This window comes from Peromyscus californicus, unplaced genomic scaffold (genome assembly GCF_007827085.1).
Source record: "Peromyscus californicus insignis strain IS unplaced genomic scaffold, ASM782708v3 Scaffold_11__1_contigs__length_118956290, whole genome shotgun sequence".
Taxonomy (NCBI): domain Eukaryota; kingdom Metazoa; phylum Chordata; class Mammalia; order Rodentia; family Cricetidae; genus Peromyscus; species Peromyscus californicus.
In genome coordinates, this window is record NW_026294402.1 from 51,485,863 (window position 1) to 51,505,385 (window position 19,523).

The 19,523-nt window shown below is 44.1% G+C and overlaps 1 protein-coding gene across 2 annotated transcripts in view; it reads left to right on the top strand.

Annotated features, from left to right (window-relative positions):
• The first annotated feature begins 1,739 nt into the window (after positions 1–1,739).
• The window catches only part of Ptpn9 (protein tyrosine phosphatase non-receptor type 9), a 95,124-nt gene continuing 77,340 nt past the window's right edge, over positions 1,740–19,523 (top strand). The window contains exon 1 of one of the 2 annotated variants that reach the window (XM_052761359.1): positions 1,740–2,568. In XM_052761359.1, the coding sequence (XP_052617319.1) occupies positions 2,404–2,568 (165 nt within the window). In that variant the 5' untranslated portion in view covers positions 1,740–2,403. The remainder of the gene's footprint in view (positions 2,569–19,523) is intronic. The other variant, XM_052761367.1, reaches the window with a different exon arrangement.

A 19,523-nucleotide genomic window follows, 5' to 3' on the forward strand; every position in this document is an offset into this window, starting at 1 on the left:
TCCTCTGTATGTCTTACTTTCACTGCTTCTCTATGCTTCATTCCTCTTTGTTCTTTCTGAGCCTAGATTTCTCCTCTGTGTTCTCTCTGCCTGCCAGCCCTGCTTATCCTTTCTGTGCCTAGCTATTGGTCATTCAGCTCTTTCTTAGACCAATCAGGTACCTTAGGCAGGCAAGGTGAAACAGATGCAACATATCTTTCAATAATTAAACACATATCCTTACATCGTTAAACACATGCAGCATAAACAAAAGTAACACACCTTTACACAGTCTAAGTCATATTCTGCAGCATAAACAAATGCAACACATCTTTGCCCAGTTAAAATAATATTCCACAATAGCCTGGCATGTAAATATACTTGATACACAGGTTGTCTTCTAGTTTCCTATAGTGAAACCAGCTCTTGGTTGGGTTCCTGAGTTCAACCTAGAGTCCATCTCACTGATGGCAAAAGACACACCTAGTTGAGGGGGCCAGGAGGGATGCTCATGCTTTTAATCCCATCACTTAAGATGCAGATCTCAGCCGGGCGGTGGTGGCGCACGCCTTTAATCCCAGCACTCGGGAGGCAGAGCCAGGCAGATCTCTGTGAGTTCGAGGCCAGCCTGGTCTCCAAAGCGAGTTCCAGGAAAGGCGCAAAACTACACAGAGAAACCCTGTCTCGAAAAATCAAAAAAAAAAAAAAAAATCATAAAAAAAAAAAAAAAGATGCAGATCTCTTCCGAGTTCAAGGTCTGCCTGATCTACATAGCCAGTTCCAGGTCAGCCAGAACTACAATACAGCCACGGCTATAGAGAGACCATTTCTCAACCACCCCCGCCCCCACCAAAAAACAAACAAACAAACAAAACCCCACCTTAGCTCAGGCTCCTACTGCACCGGTGCAAAAATGAGGTTAAGCCTGTATTGGAAGAAAAAAATTATTTTCAATTAAATATTTAAGGTTAGGTTTGCTGGTGCACAGGAAGGTGGATCTCTGCAAGTTTGAATCCAGTCTGGTCGCGTTCTACGTTCTATGACAGCTGGGGGGTACATAGAGAAACTCTCTCTCTCTCTCTCTCTCTCTCTCTCTCTCTCTCTCTCTCTCACACACACACACACACACACACACACACACACACACACACACACACAATTTCTTAAAATCAGGTGAGGTTGGGCATTGCTTTTCAAGTCCTAAAGTTGATGCAGGGGTATGTGCGGGAGTCCCAGTTTCCTAGATCACTTGAACCCAATAGATCAAAACCAGCCTGAGCAAAGAGGGAGTCCAGACTCCATCCTGTTTTTAAAAAGTCCTCCAAGATGAGCACCAAAACCGACTGCATTTTCTTTTCTGCAGACTCTTCCCCTGGTTTATTCTGGGTTAGAGTAAAACAAAGCACTTGCAAAGGCTGTGGGGTTCCTGAATGAATTCTGACATCGGATGTCTTTTTCTTGTACGCGATTAAAATTAGCTACAATGATGCCGGAATACAGGATACATTGAGCAAAGAAACGTGGCCCTTGCTTATCTGTCAGATCCTTGGCATCTGAACTTCTTGGATCTCGCAGGCAACCTTTAAGACTCAAAGATGTGGGTTCCTCCCGAATAGGTGGTAGCCGCCTGTGAATGCCGGGAAGGGGGCCCGTCATCCCCTAATTTCGGATTCTTTCAAACTCACAATCCGGCCCTTCCTCTCCTTCCCCTAGGGGAGTCGCCTCCAGTCCTCCGCAGCCCCTCCCCCGCCACTCCGCGCGGCCGGCCTCCCCTCCTCCCAGCTCCTCTCTGTCTCCCCCTCTCGGACAGCGTCCCCGTTCGGCCCGGCCCTCCCCGGCGCCTGTTTGTGAATGAGATGCTCAGTTTCTCAATGGAGCCGCGGGGGGCTCGGGCGGACGCGGCGCAGGCCGCAGCGCTGGCCCTGAGCCGGGAGGGGGACGCCTTTTCCTCGCTCGCTCGCGCCCGCCCTCCCTCTCGCCGCCGCGGCTTTTGAGGAACTGGGCCGCGAGGCCGCCGCGCAGGTCGCAGGGCCCGCATCCCGGAGGACGCCCGGGCTGGGCGGTCTCCAGGCGCCGGCGCTTTCTGGGCCAGCGAGCTTCGCACACGGTGGTGAAGACGCTCGGGAGGCCGGCGGCCCTCTGGAAATTCACGCCAGGAGCCTTCGCTGGGGGGCTTTGACCAAAGTTGTCGGTTTCATTATTTCCTTTAAAAAAAAAAAAAAAAAACCAAAAAACCCGAGCTGCTGTTAGTTCCTCGCCTGCACTTTTTCCCTCCTCTGGAGAGGAGGGGTAGTGTGAGGAAAGGAGTGAAGAAAATAAGAGGCATTTCCTCCCGGGGGGAGCGACAGCCGAGCCTCCGCAGCCAGCAGGAGCGGCGTTGGCAGCCGCCGCGGGCGTCGGGCCGCCCCGGTCCCACCACCATGCATGAGCCGGCCGAGAGCTGCTGAGGCGCCGGGCCGCAGAAGCCGAGTTCGAGTGCAGCGGGCTCCGGCGCTCGCGGACCAGTCCTGTCCCCGCGGCGGCGGGATGGAGCCGGCGACCGCGCCCCGGCCGGACATGGCGCCGGAGCTGACCCCCGAGGAGGAGCAGGTAAGCGCGGCCGCTGCGGTGGGTGTGTCCGAGCTTCCGAGGCCTAGGCCGGCCTCGGCTCGCCAGGCTGCGCTCCTCGCCCCGGGCCCTCCGCGCTCCTGCTCACGTTTCAGGCCTGCAGGCTGGCCTCTCCGGCCGGAGACCGCGCCCCAGGCCACCGCCTGCCCATCCCGGGAGCCGCGGGACCCCCGGCTCTGAGATTCTTATGCCCCGAGGCTTCCGCCTCCCCACCCCCACTCGGCCGCTCTATTCCAGTGAATATTAAAGTTCCCCGAACTGGGGTAGGCTCCCCACGGGATGATCGCAGAACACCTTGCCCCTGGCCCTTCTCTCTTATAAAGGTTTTATTTCTTTCCTTGAGGGTCAGTTGTTTTTCAAGGGCAAGAAAAGCCATTTGGGGGAGGATTCTTAGGTGGTTATCTCCGTTCCCAAGAAGCGGGGAGGTAGCGCTGGTAAATGGGTGCCCTAGTTTCTCCAAGGAGCCCCTTCATGCTTCCCAGACTGCTGTGACGGGCCTACTTGGACAGATCCTGAAAGATCTGCCTTTTCTATAGCTCCACAATTCCCTGGCCTTGACCTCCGTATTCTGCGCTCCCAGGCTAGGCTCTTCCCCTCATCCTCACTTCCCTGCCCCCACCCCATCTGACTGTCTCCATCTTTCTGAAGCCCTCATTGGAGTTCCATTGTCCCCTTTTAAAGCTTATGACCTTAAGTTTCCAGAAAGGAGTGGTTTGCATTATCCTTTTGAGGGGATTCGGTAAGAGAGAAGCCTAGCGCCCTTGTAACTTTCCACCCCATATTTCAGCCGTGGAAACACCGGACTGCTTCTGAGGAAGATAGGAAAGTCAGCTAGATGAGATCGGAACCCCACAGGCTGGCTTCTTGCTTCTCTCTCCATAGCACTGCTCATACCCAAACGTAGCTGTGCTCAAATATGCCCATAGTCTGGTTGTCCCTTAAAAAAAAAGTAGTAATTGAAAGAGGAAAAGGTGAGGCATGCTGGAAACCCATTTCACGATCTCTAGCCTTTGTTCACAAGGCCCATATTTGCTAGCAGTCTGTAGAGGGGAGACTGTCTCTTTTGATAAACTAATATTGGTTTAATGGGCTTTATTTAAGACCTGATTTTTTTTTGGTGGGGGTGGTTAGAAAGGGTTTCTCTGTGTAGCCTTGGCTGTCCTGGAACTTGCTCTGTAGACCAGGCTGTCCTCCAACTCACAGAGATCCACCTGCCTCTGCCTCCCAAGTGCTGGGATTAAAATTGTGCACCACCACGCCCGGCTCACGCAGCTGGGTGTTTTCAAAATGCTAAGTGAGACGCTGGTGCAAGCCGGTGGCCAAGGAGCCCACTCTCCCAGAGGGGGGAATATGCCTCAGTACTAATGCGATAGGTTGATTTATTTTTATTTTTATTTTTTTACTTCCGGAGTGCCTTTTTTTTTTTTTCCTCAACACGTCGTTTTTCTTTCATTCCCTGATTGGTCTTAAGATGAGTATGTTTCTGTCATATGACAGATCCCACTTTATAGTAGTACCCTGCCATCTTCTCTTCAGTTCTGAGGATTGAATCCAGGGCCATATCCCTAGCATTCAGAGCAGTTTTTATTTACCATTCTCCTTCACTTACAAGATTGTAGGCTCATTGAGGGTAGGCCCCTGTCTTTCATCTCTCTGACACCTGTTTATGTACACGGTAGTGAGGGCTAAATATATTGTGTTAGTTACACAGTATACTCAGGAAAAGCTGAAAATCCAATACCCATTTTTGTTATTATCTTTCCATTCTTGATTTAAAAAAAAAATCCTGTTGATCATAGAAGCCTTTTTAAAACTGAATACTGATTATGTCTAAGAAATCCAGAGACAACTATTTTTACCTTTTTAGTTTTTAATTGGCTTTATTATTGATTTTAGAATCAGACAAGTGTTCATTCATAGAATAAAATAAATGTCGCTATGGGCTGAGGAGAGTTTGGTTTTATAAAGTGGAAGAGAGCAGAAATGAGACCTAGCAGTGGGTTGGCCTTATCAAAGGTAACTTCTTTCAGCTTTTTAAGACAAGTTCTCACTCTGTGTGACCTACAAACTTCTGTCTTCCTACTAGATTTTTTTTTTTATTTGATTTTTTTTAGAGGAACAGTTTTCTTTCTTATTTCCTTTGGGGTACATCAGATTTGAAGTTTCAAGGCCTCAGTGAGGTGTGGTGGTGTGCACAGAGACCTGTAACCCCAGCACTTGGCAGGAGGAGGCAAGATCAGATGCTCAAGGTCATCCCCAGCATATTTAGTGATTGGTTTTTAATATTATATTTTTTATATGTATACATGTACATATGAGTGCAGTTGCCTACCAAGTTCAGAAGAGGACAGCTGATTCCCCTGGAAATGGAGTTGGAGGAAGTTGTGAGCTGCCTAATGTAGTAGGTGCTGGGAACTGAGCTTGGGTTCTCTGAAAGAGCAGTATATACTCTAATGTACTGAGCCGTCTTCTCTCCTTTAGGTAGTGTTTTGAGGCCAGCCTGGTCCTTAGGAGACTCTGCTGGACCTGGCTGCACATGTATTTAAGCCAGAACTGAGGAGGTAGAGGCAAGCAGATCTCTGTGCATTTGAGGCCAGCCTGGTCTACATGGTGAGCTCCAGGTTAGCCAAGGCTACATAGTGATACCCTGTCTCCAAAAAAAAAAAGCATCAGTGTCATTAGAAAGAAAATTAAAACTATAAAACTAAGAAAAGTAGATACTTAAGGATTGAATAAGAACATTCAATTCACAGAATTAGTATTATAACTAGAGGTTCTTTACTTCACAAGAGAAAAAATAATAAAATTGAGTAACTGTGACCTAGAAGAAAACCCCAACAAAACAAAAACAAACAATTGTGCCTGATTTCCAATGACAAATTTTCTAGTCATTCCAAAATGTTGAAATACAAATTTTTCTTTTTTTGTTTTTTCTAGACAGGGTTTCTCTGCTGTCCTGGAACTCACTCTGTAGACCAGGTTGAACTCAGGGATCTGCTTGCCTCTGCTTCCTAAGTTTAAGATTAAAGGCATTCGCCACCAACACTCGGCCTAGTCTTTTATTTTATTTCAATAAAACATGAAGTTTTAAAATTAATTAGCTAATTAATTAATTAATTTTGAGGCAAGGTCTCTCTATGTAGCCCTGCCTGGTGTGGAACTTGCTGTGTAGAGCAAGCTGGCCTTAATCTCACAGAGATTCATCCACCTGTTTATGCTTCCCATGTACTGGGATTAAAGATGTGTACTATCATGCCTAGCCACATCCTCATATTCTAGAATGTTGGCATTATAGGCTTGTTCCATTAGCATAAAAAGAAATCTGTTTTGGTTTTTTTTGGAGACAGGGTCTCTCTGTGTAGCCCTCTCCTGGAACATGCTCTTTAGACCATATTGACCTTGAACTGGTTTCTCCTGCCTCTGCCTCTTGAGTAATGGGATTAAAAGTATGCACCAGTCGTGGTAAAAATCAGCATTGGGGAGGCATAGGCAGAGACTCTCCTTGAGTTTGAGGCCAGCTTGTTTTTCATAATGACTTCCAGGCCAGCCAGGGTTGCATAGTAAGACCATGTTCTAAAAAATAAAAAGGGATTTAAAAAAGAAAAGAAAGTTGTTGGGGTTAGTTGGTTCTTATTTTTTATTTCTATTTGTTTTCTTAACTTTTTTTGTGGAAAGGGTAATATAACCCAGAGCCTTGTGATGAGCTATACCCTGTCATGAAACCCTGTTCTGTAAGGAACTAGATTACATTGGATTAGCATATATTCAGGGGTGGGTGGGAGGGGGTGGGGTGGAGTGGGGTGGGGTGGGGTGGGGAGTGTTCATCTTTTTGAAATGTTTCAACTGCTTTATAGCTACTTGAGGACTACTGCCTCCTGAGTATGTCTTTCTGTAGTCATGCCAATCAGAATCCTGGACACTTTGTTGCTCTTATCCCTTGTATAAAAGGTATCATTGGTTTTCTTTAGTATCTCTTGAATTTATCAGCTTCAATCTGTCACCATCACTGTGATCAAACCCACCTTGTCCAAACTACTGTCGTATCCTAATAAGAGTTTATTTAAAATTTCTTTTAACATTTATTTTCCTCTTGGATCCATCTATATTTGAGAAGCCGAAGTCAAATTGTAAGTCTGATTGCATTTTCCCCTGAGCCTGCCTGCCTCCCAGATAAGCACTGAAGGGAGTATTTTGTTTTGTTTTGATGGTTCTGGTGATTGAATCCAGGGCCTTGCATGGGAAAAGCATGTTCTATATAGCCTTTTAAGAGTTTTTCATTTTTCTTCAGATTTTGGACAGTCTTAGCTACTTTTTAAAGATGTATTGTTATTTATATGTGTGTTTGTATCATGTGTATACATGCACTCTCTGAGGTTAGAAGAGGGAGTTAGACACCCTGGAGCTGGAGTTTTGGGTGGTTATGAGCGGTGCAGTGCAGATGCTGGGAACTGAACTCAGGTCCTTTTCTGCAAGAGCAGAAGGCACTGTTACATGCTGAGCATCTCTCTGGCCCTTCATGCTGTTTCTTCCTCAAAAATACCAGTCACAGCGCCCTCCATTCTTGCTGTGCTTCCTCCTGCTACCACGTCCGTACACACTGCTTTCTACTTCTGGAAACCTCTCTCATTTGCCCTCAGTCCTTGTCATTTACCTTTCAGTTTTTACCTTCCTGTGGAAGATAGTCTTAGCTTTCAATTAGGTTAAACCCCTTAACTGGCTCTTACTTACCTCCCTGCCCTTGATGTCATTTATCATGCGTTTGTTCTTCCCTGATTTCATGACTATGAACTTCACAAGAGTCTAAACATTTTGCTTTTGCTCACCATTGTAACAAATTGCCTAGCAAGGCTAAAAGTCAATGGTCAGGAAATACTTGTGGAAAAAGAGAAAAGTAGCAGTCCTCTTAGACTCTTTGTCCATCAGGGCTGGTGGTTCAGGCCTGCTGTCCCAGCACTGTGGAGGCGGAGGCAGGAAGACTGATTTGAGGCAAGCCTGGGCTAGGTAGTGAAACCCTGTCTCAAAAAGAAACAAGACAATACATTTTTTAATATGTCTTTTGATAAAACTTTGTTTTTTGTTTTTATAAACTTAAACCTGTTGTGGCACATGCCTTTAATTGTAGCACTTGGGATGCAGAGGCAGGTAGATCCCTGTAAGTTTGAAGCCAGTCTGGTCTACAAAGGGAGTTCCAAGGCAGGCTCCCCCCAAATTTCTTTGTTTTTGTTTTTCTGTGTAGCCCTGGCTGTCCTGGAACTCCCAGAGATCCGCCTGCCTTTGCCTCATGAACGTTGGGATTAAAGGCTAGAAGCTAGCTAGGGTGTGGTGACTAATGCCTTTAATTACATCACTTGGGAAACAGAGGTAGGTAGATCTTGAGTTTAAGGCCAGCTCTAGGACAGTCGTGGCTATGTAGAGAGATCCTATCTCAAACAAAAAAATTACTGAGAAAATGCATGTTTGTGTGTGTGTGTGTGTGTGTGTGTATTTGTGTACAAGGTCCAAGGATGACCTCTGATGTTATCTTTAGGAATGCCATCTGTCTTACTTGCTGTGACAAAACATTATGACAAAGCAATTCATAAAAGACAGTGTTGACAGACAGTGGTGGCACATGCCTTTAATCCCAGCACTTGGGAGGCAGAGGCAAGTGGATCTTTGAGTTTGATGGAAGCCAGCCTGCTCTACAGAGCGAGTTCCAGGACAGCAAGGGCTACACAGAGAAACCCTGTCTTGGGGGGGGAACGACACGGGGACGACGGGGACATTGTTTAGCTGGGTGGCGGCGCATGCCTTTTATCCCAGTCTTGGGGAGACAGAGGCAAGTGGATCTTTGAGTTTGATGGAAGCCAGTCTGGTCTACAGAGCGAGTTTCAGGACAGCCAGGGCTACACAGAGAAACCCTGTCTTGGGAAAAAAACAAAACAAAACAAAACATTGTTTAGCTGGGCAGCGGCGGCAGCGGCGCATGCCTTTTATCCCAGTACTGGGGAGGCAGAGGTAGGCAGATCTCTGAGTTCGACACCAGTCTGGTCTATGGAGTGAGCTCTAGGACTCAGTGAAACCTGGTCTGGAAACAAAACAAAAGGAAACAAACAAAAAGACAGTATTTAATTTGTCTTATGGTTTTAGAGGGTTAGAGTCCATGAAGGCAGAGTAGAAGCGTGGAGGCAGCAGCATGAGAGCTAACATCTTGATCCAAAGTAAGGTTAAACAGAAAGCATTGGAAATTGCTGAACTCTTAAAATCTCAAAGCCCACTCCCATGTCACACTTTCTCTATCAAGTCCACGCCTCCTAATTCTTCCCAAACAGTGCCATCAGCTGGGGACCTAATATTCAAATATATGCACCTTTGTGGGCCATTATCATTCAAACCACCACACCATCCATATTCTTTGAGACAAGGTCTCTTGCTGGCTTGGAGTTCACCAATTAGACTCGACCCAAGGATCTTCTTGTCCCTGCCTTCCTAGCACAGGGTTATAATTGTGTGCTCCAGGGTCTGGGAGTTTTACATAGGTTCTGAAGATGAAACTCAGGTCCTTGTGCTTGCAAGGCAGGCATTTGACCAACTGAGCCATCTTCCTAGTCCCCTCCCCCTACTTTCTTTTGATTTTGATTTTTTTTTTTTTTTTTTTTTTTTGGTTTTTCGAGACAGGGTTTCTCTGTGTAGCTTTGCGCCTTTTCCTGGAACTCACTTGGTAGCCCAGGCTGGCCTCGAACTCACAGAGATCCGCCTGGCTCTGCCTCCCGAGTGCTGGGATTAAAGGCATGCGCCACCACCGCCCGGCTGATTTTGATTTTTTTGAAATCAAGTTTCATGTGGCCTTGTCTGGCCTCTCTGTGAATGCCCTTGAGTTTCTGATCTTCCTGCTTGCCTCTACTTACTCAGTGTTGGGATTGCAGTTGTGAGTCACCATGTCAGATTTTATATGTTATGATGCTGGTGATCAAACCCAGGGCTTATGCATGCTAGGCAAACACTACTAACTGAGCTATATCCCCTGACCATTAATTTTATTTACTTATTTATATATTCTTTTAAAGATTTATTTTTTAAAATTTAAAAAATATTTTTTATTAGATTTATTCATTTTATTTTGTGTGTGAGTTTTTTGGTCTGCCTGTATGTATGTGCACCATGTGCATGCTTGGTGTCTGCAGAGGTCAGAGGAGGGCATCGGATCCCTTGAAACTGGAGTTAGAGACAATTATTAGACACCATATGGGTCCTGGGAATCGAACCTAGGTCCTCTGGAAAAGTAGCCAGTGCTTTTAACCTCCAAGCCACCTTTCCTACCCCCTACTTTTATTTGTGTGTGTGTGCAGGTACTGGAAGAGAACAGAAGCATCAGATCCCCTTAGAGCTGGAGTAACAGGGGGTTGTGAGCTGTCCAAAGTGGATTTTGGGATCTGAACCTTGACTAGAAAAGTACCTGCTTTTAATTCGCACACCATTTCTTCAGCCCTGTCATTTTCAGTTTTTCAAATTTGATAACCTTTTTGATAATAATCATTACAGTTGGGTGTGGTACACAGGCCTGTAATTTCAGCATTTGGGAACAGGCAGATGGATCAGGAGTTCAACTTTAACACTAACTATATCTCAAATTTGAGGTTAGCCTGGATAACATGAGACTGTGTGTCAAAAAGCAAAAAAGAAAGCCATTAATATTTTATAGTTCTATTATTCTTTATAGTCATGTGTTGACGTGATATAAATCCTCATTTGTAATTATGGTTTTTTTTTTTTTTGCCTTCATTTTATTTCGTTATTTATTTAAAATTTTATTTTGTAGCTGGGCAGTGGTGGTGCACACCTTTAATCCCAGCACTTGGGAGGCAGAGGCAGGAGAATCTCTGTGAGTTTGAGGCCAGCCTGGTCTACAAAGTGAGTTCCAGGATAGCAGAACTGTTACATAGAGAAACCCTGTCTAGAAAAAATTGTATTCTGTGTGTATTTTGTATTGTGTATATTTAGTGTACATTTAAGGGCATGCATGTACCATGGGTATGTGCCATGGCTTATCTTATCTGGAGGCCAGAGACAGCCTCAGGTCATCATTCCTCACTCTTTCTCAGTGTGTTTGAGACAGGACTTTTGGCAGCCAACCGCATAGGCCAGGCTGACTGGCCCACGAACTCCCGAGAGTCTCCTGCCTGCCTTCCAGCTTCCCTTTATCGTGCCGCCATTACAGCGTCATCTGCTGCCGTGTCTGGCTTTCATGTGAGTCTGGGAATTCGTCCTTAGGTTGTCAGGCTCGACAGTGAGTGGCTTCACCTGGCTTGCTTCTCCTCCGCACTCTTGTTCTTTGTGTTGGCTGCCTGCAGGGGGATTCAGGCCTGTTCCTGAGCTGCTTCCTTCCCTGCCTCTATTTCTTGCTTTCATTTTTCCAGTTCCTCAGTACCGAGTCTGCAGCGAGGTTATAAGGAAAACACATCTTTAAGGAGTTTACTTGAAAAACAGCAGAATAATAAGAGTAACTCTTGCGGAGCTTCTGCTCTGGGTCAGACTCTGCTGACTATCTCTCTGTTGATCTTCGCTGGATGGCAGAAAAACTTACGTGTGTTAGGCGTTTCTCATATAGTTAATCCTCCCAGTGGAAACTGGAATTAAATCTTGTCATTTTGCAAACAAAATTCAGACTGAAAGAGGAAAATTGCCCAAGATCAGTTAACTAGCAAATGATGAACTGTAATTTCTACCCATGTCTATGTTATTTTGTCTCCACTACCAGTATTTATTCTATTTAACTTCATTATTTCTTATGAAGCAAGTGGCTAGTTTATTCAGATACCGCAGTGGGCAACATAGAAAACAGCTATTTTGGGAGTTTATGTATTGATTGATATACTTGTTTGGTTTTGATAATGCGTGTGTGTGTGTATGTGTGTGTGTGTGTGTGTGTGTGTGTGTGTGTGTACATGTGTATATGTGTACATGTGTGAGTGAGTAAATGTGTGTGTGTGTGTGTGATATATGTGTTATTTATTATGTGGTGCTGTATTATGCGAAGTTGTTTACCATGGGAGAAAAGCCACGAGGTACAACAGAACCCACTATAAGAATTTATTAAGGGAAGCCGGGCGGTGGTGGCGCACGCCTTTAATCCCAGCACTCGGGAGGCAGAGCCAGGCGGATTTCTGTGAGTTCGAGGCCAGCCTGGGCTACCAAGTGAGTTCCAGGAAAGGCGCAAAGCTACACAGAGAAACCCTGTCTCGAAAAACCAAAAAAAAAAAAAAAAAAAAAGAATTTATTAAGGGAAGGGAACAGAAGGGAGTGCTTAAGCCTATTTAAAGATCGTGCAGGAAGAGAGGGAAGGGATAGATGGAGCCTGCTTTTTTATAGGTTCCCCCTGTACATGCGCTATGGGCTTACGTAGCTGTGCCATGCATGTGCATAGACTGTGTGATCATGCTGTGCACAAATTACGTGATCATGCAGCACGTGGATTACTTAAGGTCCTGGGATGACTAAGTCTCTTGCTTGGCTACTAGACAGTGCATGTGCAGTCATGTAGCTGGGGGAGTGACTAGGAATTCCAACAGTATGTACATATGTGTATGTATGTACATGCTTGAATGCACACATGGGGAATTCCGCTAGAGCATCCTGCTCTATCACTCCTCATGTTTTCCTTTGAGACAGGATCTCTTCTCGCATCTGGACCTGGTCTGGTATCCAGTAATCCCCAGTGATCCTTCTGGTGTAGCTTGAGCTTTCCTGCCTGGCCCACAGTCAGGACAAATCTCTCTCACCCGCCAGTCCCAAGCCGCTCAAACCCGATCAAGTAAACACAGACACTTATATTGGTTTCAAACTGTATGGCCGTGGCAGGCTTCTTGCTAACTGTTCTTACAGCTTAAATTAATCCATTTCTATTAATCTATACTTTGCCACGTGGCTTGTGGCTTACCGGTACTTTACACCTTCCTTGTCCTGATGGCGGCTGGCAGTGTCTCCCCGACTCAGCCTTTCACTTCCCAGTTCTATTCTCCTCCTTGTCCCGCCTATACTTCCTGCCTGGCCATGGACCAATCAGTGATTTATTTACTGACCAATCAGCAACACATTTGACATACAGACCATCCCACAGCACCTCCCCTTTTCTTTTCTTAAAAAGGAAAGTTTTAACCTTTACACATCTCCAAAGTCAGCTTGGTGTATTTGGGAATTTGGGCCTAGCTTCTCTTACTACTTCCTGCTGGAGGGGGGCGCTGTATCTTTTGGGGAAACAAAGAAAATTTTAGGATCATGGAGTAGTCCGTGAGGCTGTATCATCTGAGCCAGTTGCCTTGAAACGGTTCTGGATGTTGGATCATCTGGGCCATGGTGTCATCGGAGACCTTTCAGGTGGTCTTGGCTGGTCAAACCTGATGTGTCTTAATCTGGAACAAATCCATAGCCTCTGCCAAGACAGGGTAAGATGGTCTTTCAGAATTCCTGCTTCTGAAAATGGTCTGTCAGATACTTTAGGCCTGTAGCCAATTTGAATGCACCAACAATGCTGAGAAACATTAGGTGACTGTCCAGGCTGCCAGCTGTCTCCGTCTACTCTCGCAAGATTCCCGAAAGTTGCTTGCATCCATCTACCATTTCTCAGGTACCATTATATTCCTTCTCAGGTCTTTGATGGGATTGAAGACTAGCAGTTATAGTTACAACTTAGTAGATAGAACATACTAAGTATTAGATTCAGGTTCTTTAGGATAGGACACCTTTTGGAATGATCTTTGTAACATGCCATTTACCTATGCTCTATACTTCTCTGGATTATAGTATATGTTTCTTGCTTGATATTGTTTGCATTGGTTGTAGTTCCATCTTATCTAGGTTATTATCCCTCATTATTCCTGGACAATATTTGATAACCATTCCTTTGTATATAGTCTTGTATTAGGTTAGAACTTTCTTATTTAGACAAAAAGGGGGAGATGTAGTAGGTAGCCATTCCAGCTTTGATCTGGAAGTTCCAACCCCCATTGAGACTTCGGCAACTGTCACGCCTACAAGGCGGGGCCAAGGGAGGCGCCGGGGGACCCGAGAGCTGGATCGGCGGGCGCCCTCTCAGTTGCGGGACCCTGGACTAGAGAGGTGGACCAAGCAGAGCTCCAGAGAACACCGCTGGACTGTGATACACCTTCCCCAGACTCCGCGACCTACCTATTCCTTAATTTGTAAGTTACGCCATTAAATAAATCTCCTTTTAACTACGTGGAGTGGCCTTAATAATTTCACCAATATTCTGGCTTCATGCTCCTCCACTTTTCATAGTGCCGAGGTTACAGCCATCTCTGTAGCCATGACCAGAGTTTTATGTGTTAGGATCCAAACTCAGGTTCTTAGGCTTGAGTAACAAGTGTTACTACTCAATTCAGTCATTTCCTGTTAATAATGCTTCTTAAGATATGGTCTTATTGCCGGGCGGTGGTGGCACACGCCTTTAATCCCAGCACCTGGGAATCAGAAGCAGGAGGATCTCTGTGAGTTCAAACCAGCCTGATCTATATAGCAAGCTCCAGGACAGCCAGGACTACATAGAGAGACCCTGTCTCAAAACAACCCCCAGACTGGTTTTATTGCAGGCTGTCATTCCGCATACCTTTAATCCCAGTGTTGGAGAAGTAAAGCTGGCAGATCTCTGTAAGATAAGGCCAGGTTGGTATACATTAGAGCTTTAGGACAGCTAAGGTTATATAGTGAGACCTTGTCTACCACCCCCCCACACACAAAAAATAAAGAAAAAAATAAGTTTTATAAAATTGATCACAGTAGCACCTGCCTGTGATCTCAGAACTTGGGAGACTGAGGTAGGAGGTCCTGCTATGAGTTCAAGGCCAGCTTAGGCTATATAGTAAGACCTTGTCTTAAAACAAAGTTTATAAAGTTCAGACTTGATTGGACTGGGTATTGTGGTTAATACCTATCCCCCTAGTGCCTGATAGGCTAAGGTAGAAAGATTGCTTGAGATCATCTTGGGCAACATGATGGGAAACTATTTCAAAAGAAGAAAAAAAAAAAGGGAGAGGGGGCTGGAGATATGGCTCAGCAGTTAGGAGCACTGTCTGCCTTTCCAGAGGACCCAGGTTTGATTCCCAGCACCCACATGGCGTCTCACAACTGTCTGCAACTCCAGTTCCAGGGGACCAATGCCCTCCTGGCCTCCTCAGGCACCAGGCTCACTAGGAATATATAGATATACATGCAGGCAAAACACCCATACACATAGATAAAATAAAACTTGAAGAAAGACAGGAAGAGAGATGAGAGATGAGAGATGAGAGAGAGAGAGAGAGAGAGAGAGAGAGAGAGAGAGAGAGAGAGAGAGAGCTGTGCATTGCAGCAGAAGCCTGTGCTTGATACTGTTACTCTTGGACAAGCTTGGTCCTTAAGGTGGAGTTGGAGCTCTGCTTGTCAGGTGTGGCCTTGATCACAGCCATGTTTTGTTTTCTTTGTGCCTTCTTTAACACAATAGAAATAGCTGTTCTTTGAGCCTAATGTAATGAATATTACGTCTTCAAATTAAAAGTCAAGGTGTGTTTTTGTGTTAATAGCCATCTTTTGGATATTCTTATGTATAAATGTATAAGGCTTATTAATAGGCTTGTAATTTGTTGGTATGAAAGGATAGTTTCTTTTTTCCCTTTTGTTTATTAAAAAGATTTTATTTTATGTGCATTGGGGTGTATTATGTGCCTGCTAGTGTATCTGTGTGAGGATGTTGGATCCCTTGGAACTAGAGTTATAGACAGGTGTGAACTGCTGTGTGAGCACTGGGAATTGAACTGAGGTCCTTTGGAAGAACAGCCCGTGTTCTTAACCACTGAGCCATCTCTCTAGCCCCCACCCCCACCTTATTTTGAGAGAGGGTCTCACTGGCTGCCCTAGAGCTCCCTATGTAGACCAGGCTAGCTTGGCCAAAGGGTGTCAGATCTGCTGGAACTAGAGTTACAGTCAGTTGTGATGTAGATGCTAGGAACCTGATCCTCTTTAAGAGCTCTTAACTGCTGAGCCATCTCTCCAGCACCCTAAATGCTAATTCCTATATATCTCTATTAACCTTTATTCTCATTTTGTATAACTGACAGAAGTTAAGTGGGCTTTGTTTAGTTATCCTTTTGGTCTGTAAGGACGATTGTTAGACTGTCTTTGAAATACACTGTGAGAGTCATGGTGGCTCAAACTGGAACGCTGGCGCCTGGGCAGTTGAAGTTGGAGGATTGCCATGGGTTTGAGTCCAACCTGGACTAACTAGTGAGATTCTGCCTCACAGAAAGGGGCTAGAGTTGGGGAGGTAGCTCATTTAGTAAAGTGTTTACCTTGTAAGCATGAGGGCCTGATTTGATCCCCAGAACTCAGAAAGAACTGTGAGCTACCATGTCTAGCATGTGATTTAGTTTATTCATTTCATTATTTATTTTAGTGCTAGGGATTGAACCTAGGACCCAGTGAATGCTAAACATGTAATCTAATATTAATCTACACCTTTTCAAGACAGGGTTTCTCTGTGTAGTCCTGGCTATCCTGGAATTAGCTCTGTAGACTAGGCTGGCCTGGAATCACAGAGGTTCATCTGCCTCTACCTCCTGAGTGCTGAGATTAAAGGCGTGAGCCACCACAGTCCAGCTCTAGTCTTAGGTTGTTTTTTTTTTTTTTTAATTTTAATTAATTACAAATTTTAAAAAATGAGCCCGTATTCTCCAGTGTTCTCAGTATGTAGATCATCTTGGCCTAGAACTTGCTGAGTAGATCAGGCTGGCCTCAAACTCATATTTTTCTGTCTGGACTTTCAGAGTGCTGGTATTAAAGGTTTGTGCAACCATGCTTATTTTTTGAGACAAGATCTCATTTTGTGGCCCAGATTGGCCTTGAAAAGTCACTGCCACAATTTACCTATTAGTATTTATTTGCAAAGCTTGTAAAGGAAGTCCTTATTTTTGATATCATAGCATTGTAAGGACCAAAAAAGGACTCACTGGAGCACTTAGTGTGATGCTTGTATAGTAAACAGTCAATCAAGTTAGCCACTGATACATTCCTTTGGGGGATTTTGTTATTTAAACCAATCCTAAGGAGGAACAACTATTTGTATTCACCCTGGGACTTAATATATTTACTGAGTTTTTTAAAAAATGTTTAGTTAGTAAATTAGCCGGGCGGTGGTGGCGCACGCCTTTAATCCCAGCACTCGGGAGGCAGAGCCAGGCGGATCTCTGTGAGTTCGAGGCCAGCCTGGACTACCAAGTGAGTTCCAGGAAAGGCGCAAAGCTACACAGAGAAACCCTGTCTCGAAAAACCAAAAAAAAAAAAAAAAAAAAAAAAAAACAAAAAAATGTTTAGTTAGTAAATTAGTATTTTGAGACAGGGTCTTACTGTGTAGACTTGGCTAGTCTGGAACTTGCTTTGTAGACCAAGCTGGTCTTCAACCCAAAGATCATTCCTGACACACACACACACACGCACAATATATATATATATAAATATATATATAATGTGCGTGTGTGTGTGTGCCTCTGTGTGTGTGTGTGTGTGTGTGTGTGTGTGTGTGTGTGTGTGTGAGTGTGGGTTTGTGCATGTGAGTGGAATGCCCGAAGAGTCCAGAAGAGGATGTCAGATCTCCTAGAGCTGGAGTTACAGGTAATTGTGAACTATCATGAGGGTATTGGAATTGGACTCTGCTCCTCTAGAAGAACAGCACTCTTTTTTTTTCTTCTTTATCCGCACTCACTCTTAACTGCTGAGCCATCTCTCCAACCCTTTAGTGTTTTGTCTTGTTTTTAACTTGTTTTATGTGTGATGCTGTGGATTGAACACCATTATCACAGTTATTAAAACCAACGGTTAATAAACCTGAAAAGTTTCTGCACAGCAAAGGACATCATCATTCAGACAAAGCAGCAATATACAGAATGGAAAAATATTTCTTATGACCTACATATCAGATAAAGGGCTCATATCCAAAATATATGAGTAACTCAAAAGACTGGATATCTACAGAACTAATAACTAAATTTTTAAAAACAGATACAGATCTAAACAGAATTTTCAATAGAACTTGGATTTGTTTATTCTGGGCAGTTTCTCTACCACTGAAGTACACCCCTAGCCCTAGTGTGGGTTTTTTTTAAAATAATTTATTTATTTTTATTTTATGTGCATTGGTGTTCTGCCTGTATGCATGTCTGTGTAAGGATGTCAGATCTTGTAGTTACAGAGAGTTTTAGTTGTTAGCTGCCATGTGGGTGCTGGGAATTGAACTCATGACCTCTGGAAGAGCAGTCAGTGCTATTAACCACTGAGCTATCTTTCCAGTTCCTAGTGTGGGCTTTTATGAATGTCAGACAGTGGGTACTTTGAATCTTTATAGTTTAGCTTTCAAAAAGCAATTCTAATTTTATACTTTGGTTTTTATCTTTATAACAGAATCTTTTAAAATTAAATATTATTATTATTATTGGTTTTTCAAGACAGGATTTCTTTGTGTAGCCTTGTCTCTCTTGGACCTCATTCTGTAGACCATGCTGGCCTCAAACTCGAGAGATCTGCCTGTCTTTGCCTCCTGAATACTGTAATAAAAGGCATGCTCCACTACCAACCAGCTAAAGTTAAATATTTAACTGCTGTTAAAAGGACTTCAAAGATTTTTGGCCCTTTTCCCAAGGGCAGGGGCTTGTCCTTTCTTGTAGCTAAGAACTTTCCTTTCCCACAGTGTTATATGTCCTGAGCTAAATGTCATCTGTCCCTCTGGAAGGAAACAGACTTCAAGGACCAAATGATTCATGATGTTAAGTTGAGGCTTTCCTGAGAAATCTACTATTTAGACCAGAGGAAGGAAAGAAATGGAAGGAAAGGTGAAAAATTATCAGTGTCATTACTGCAGTTAGTAAATATGTAATTAACAATTAGGTGAGATGGTATTTGGGTTTAAGTATATTTGGGTATAAGAATAAGAATTTTATTCTTAAATATCAGAGTGTAAGTGTTGGGATTAGTAGTTTTGTAAATATGGAGTATCCAAAGGTTTTTCTTCCAGAATGTGACATATTATTTACTAATTCCTAGAGCTTCAGTAACATGTGAGCTTCCACACCTGGCAGGACTAGTATATTGGAGTAAACTTTTCTAACTCTGGCTTTATTTTCTTGGAAAAGACATAGGCCTCATTTTATATAAGAAAGGCTGGCTCATTATGGTCTCAGTACTCTGGTACTGAGCCCTAACTCTGATATTTTATCAGAAATTTTACATTTTCTATTTTTGACCACCTTGCTCTGAAATTTCATATGATAGCATATTTTATTTTTCTGGATTAGTTAATATAATATTTTCCCACTGCACACATCCACATAAGAACTCCTCAGAAAAGAATGGGAGGTAGTTCAGTGTGGCAGAGCAGTTGCCTTGTGTGAGAAGGGCTGTGTTTGAGGCCAGCCTCGGCTAGCTAGTGAGACTCTTGGTTTTTTTTTTTTTTTAAAAAAAAGAAAACATAAGGGACAGGAGGTCCTGGCACACACCTTTAATCCCAGCATTCAGGAGGCAGAGGCAGGCGTATCTTTGTGAGTTTGAGGCCAACCTGGTCTACAAAGTAAATTCCAGGACAGCCAGGGCTACACAGAGAAACCCAGCCCCAAAAAACCAAAAACCAACCAACTAAACAAACAAAACCAACTCCTTGGTTGTATCTGTCCTTATATTCTGGCCTGTCTACCCTACACTGGATAATTGCTGGTTTCTGTTCCTGCTCCTTTGGAACAGGGGGAGACATTCCTATAATACGTAATTTAGCTTGCATTTTTCAGAACTGAGGGCTGGGAATCAGCTATTTCTGTTATCTGATACTTGGTAGGTTAGAGATGTAGCTACAGTGCTGGAGCTGGAGGGCTTCCTGTCATAGGCCGTGTCCTAAATTCTATCCCAGCACCAAAACAGAAACCGGA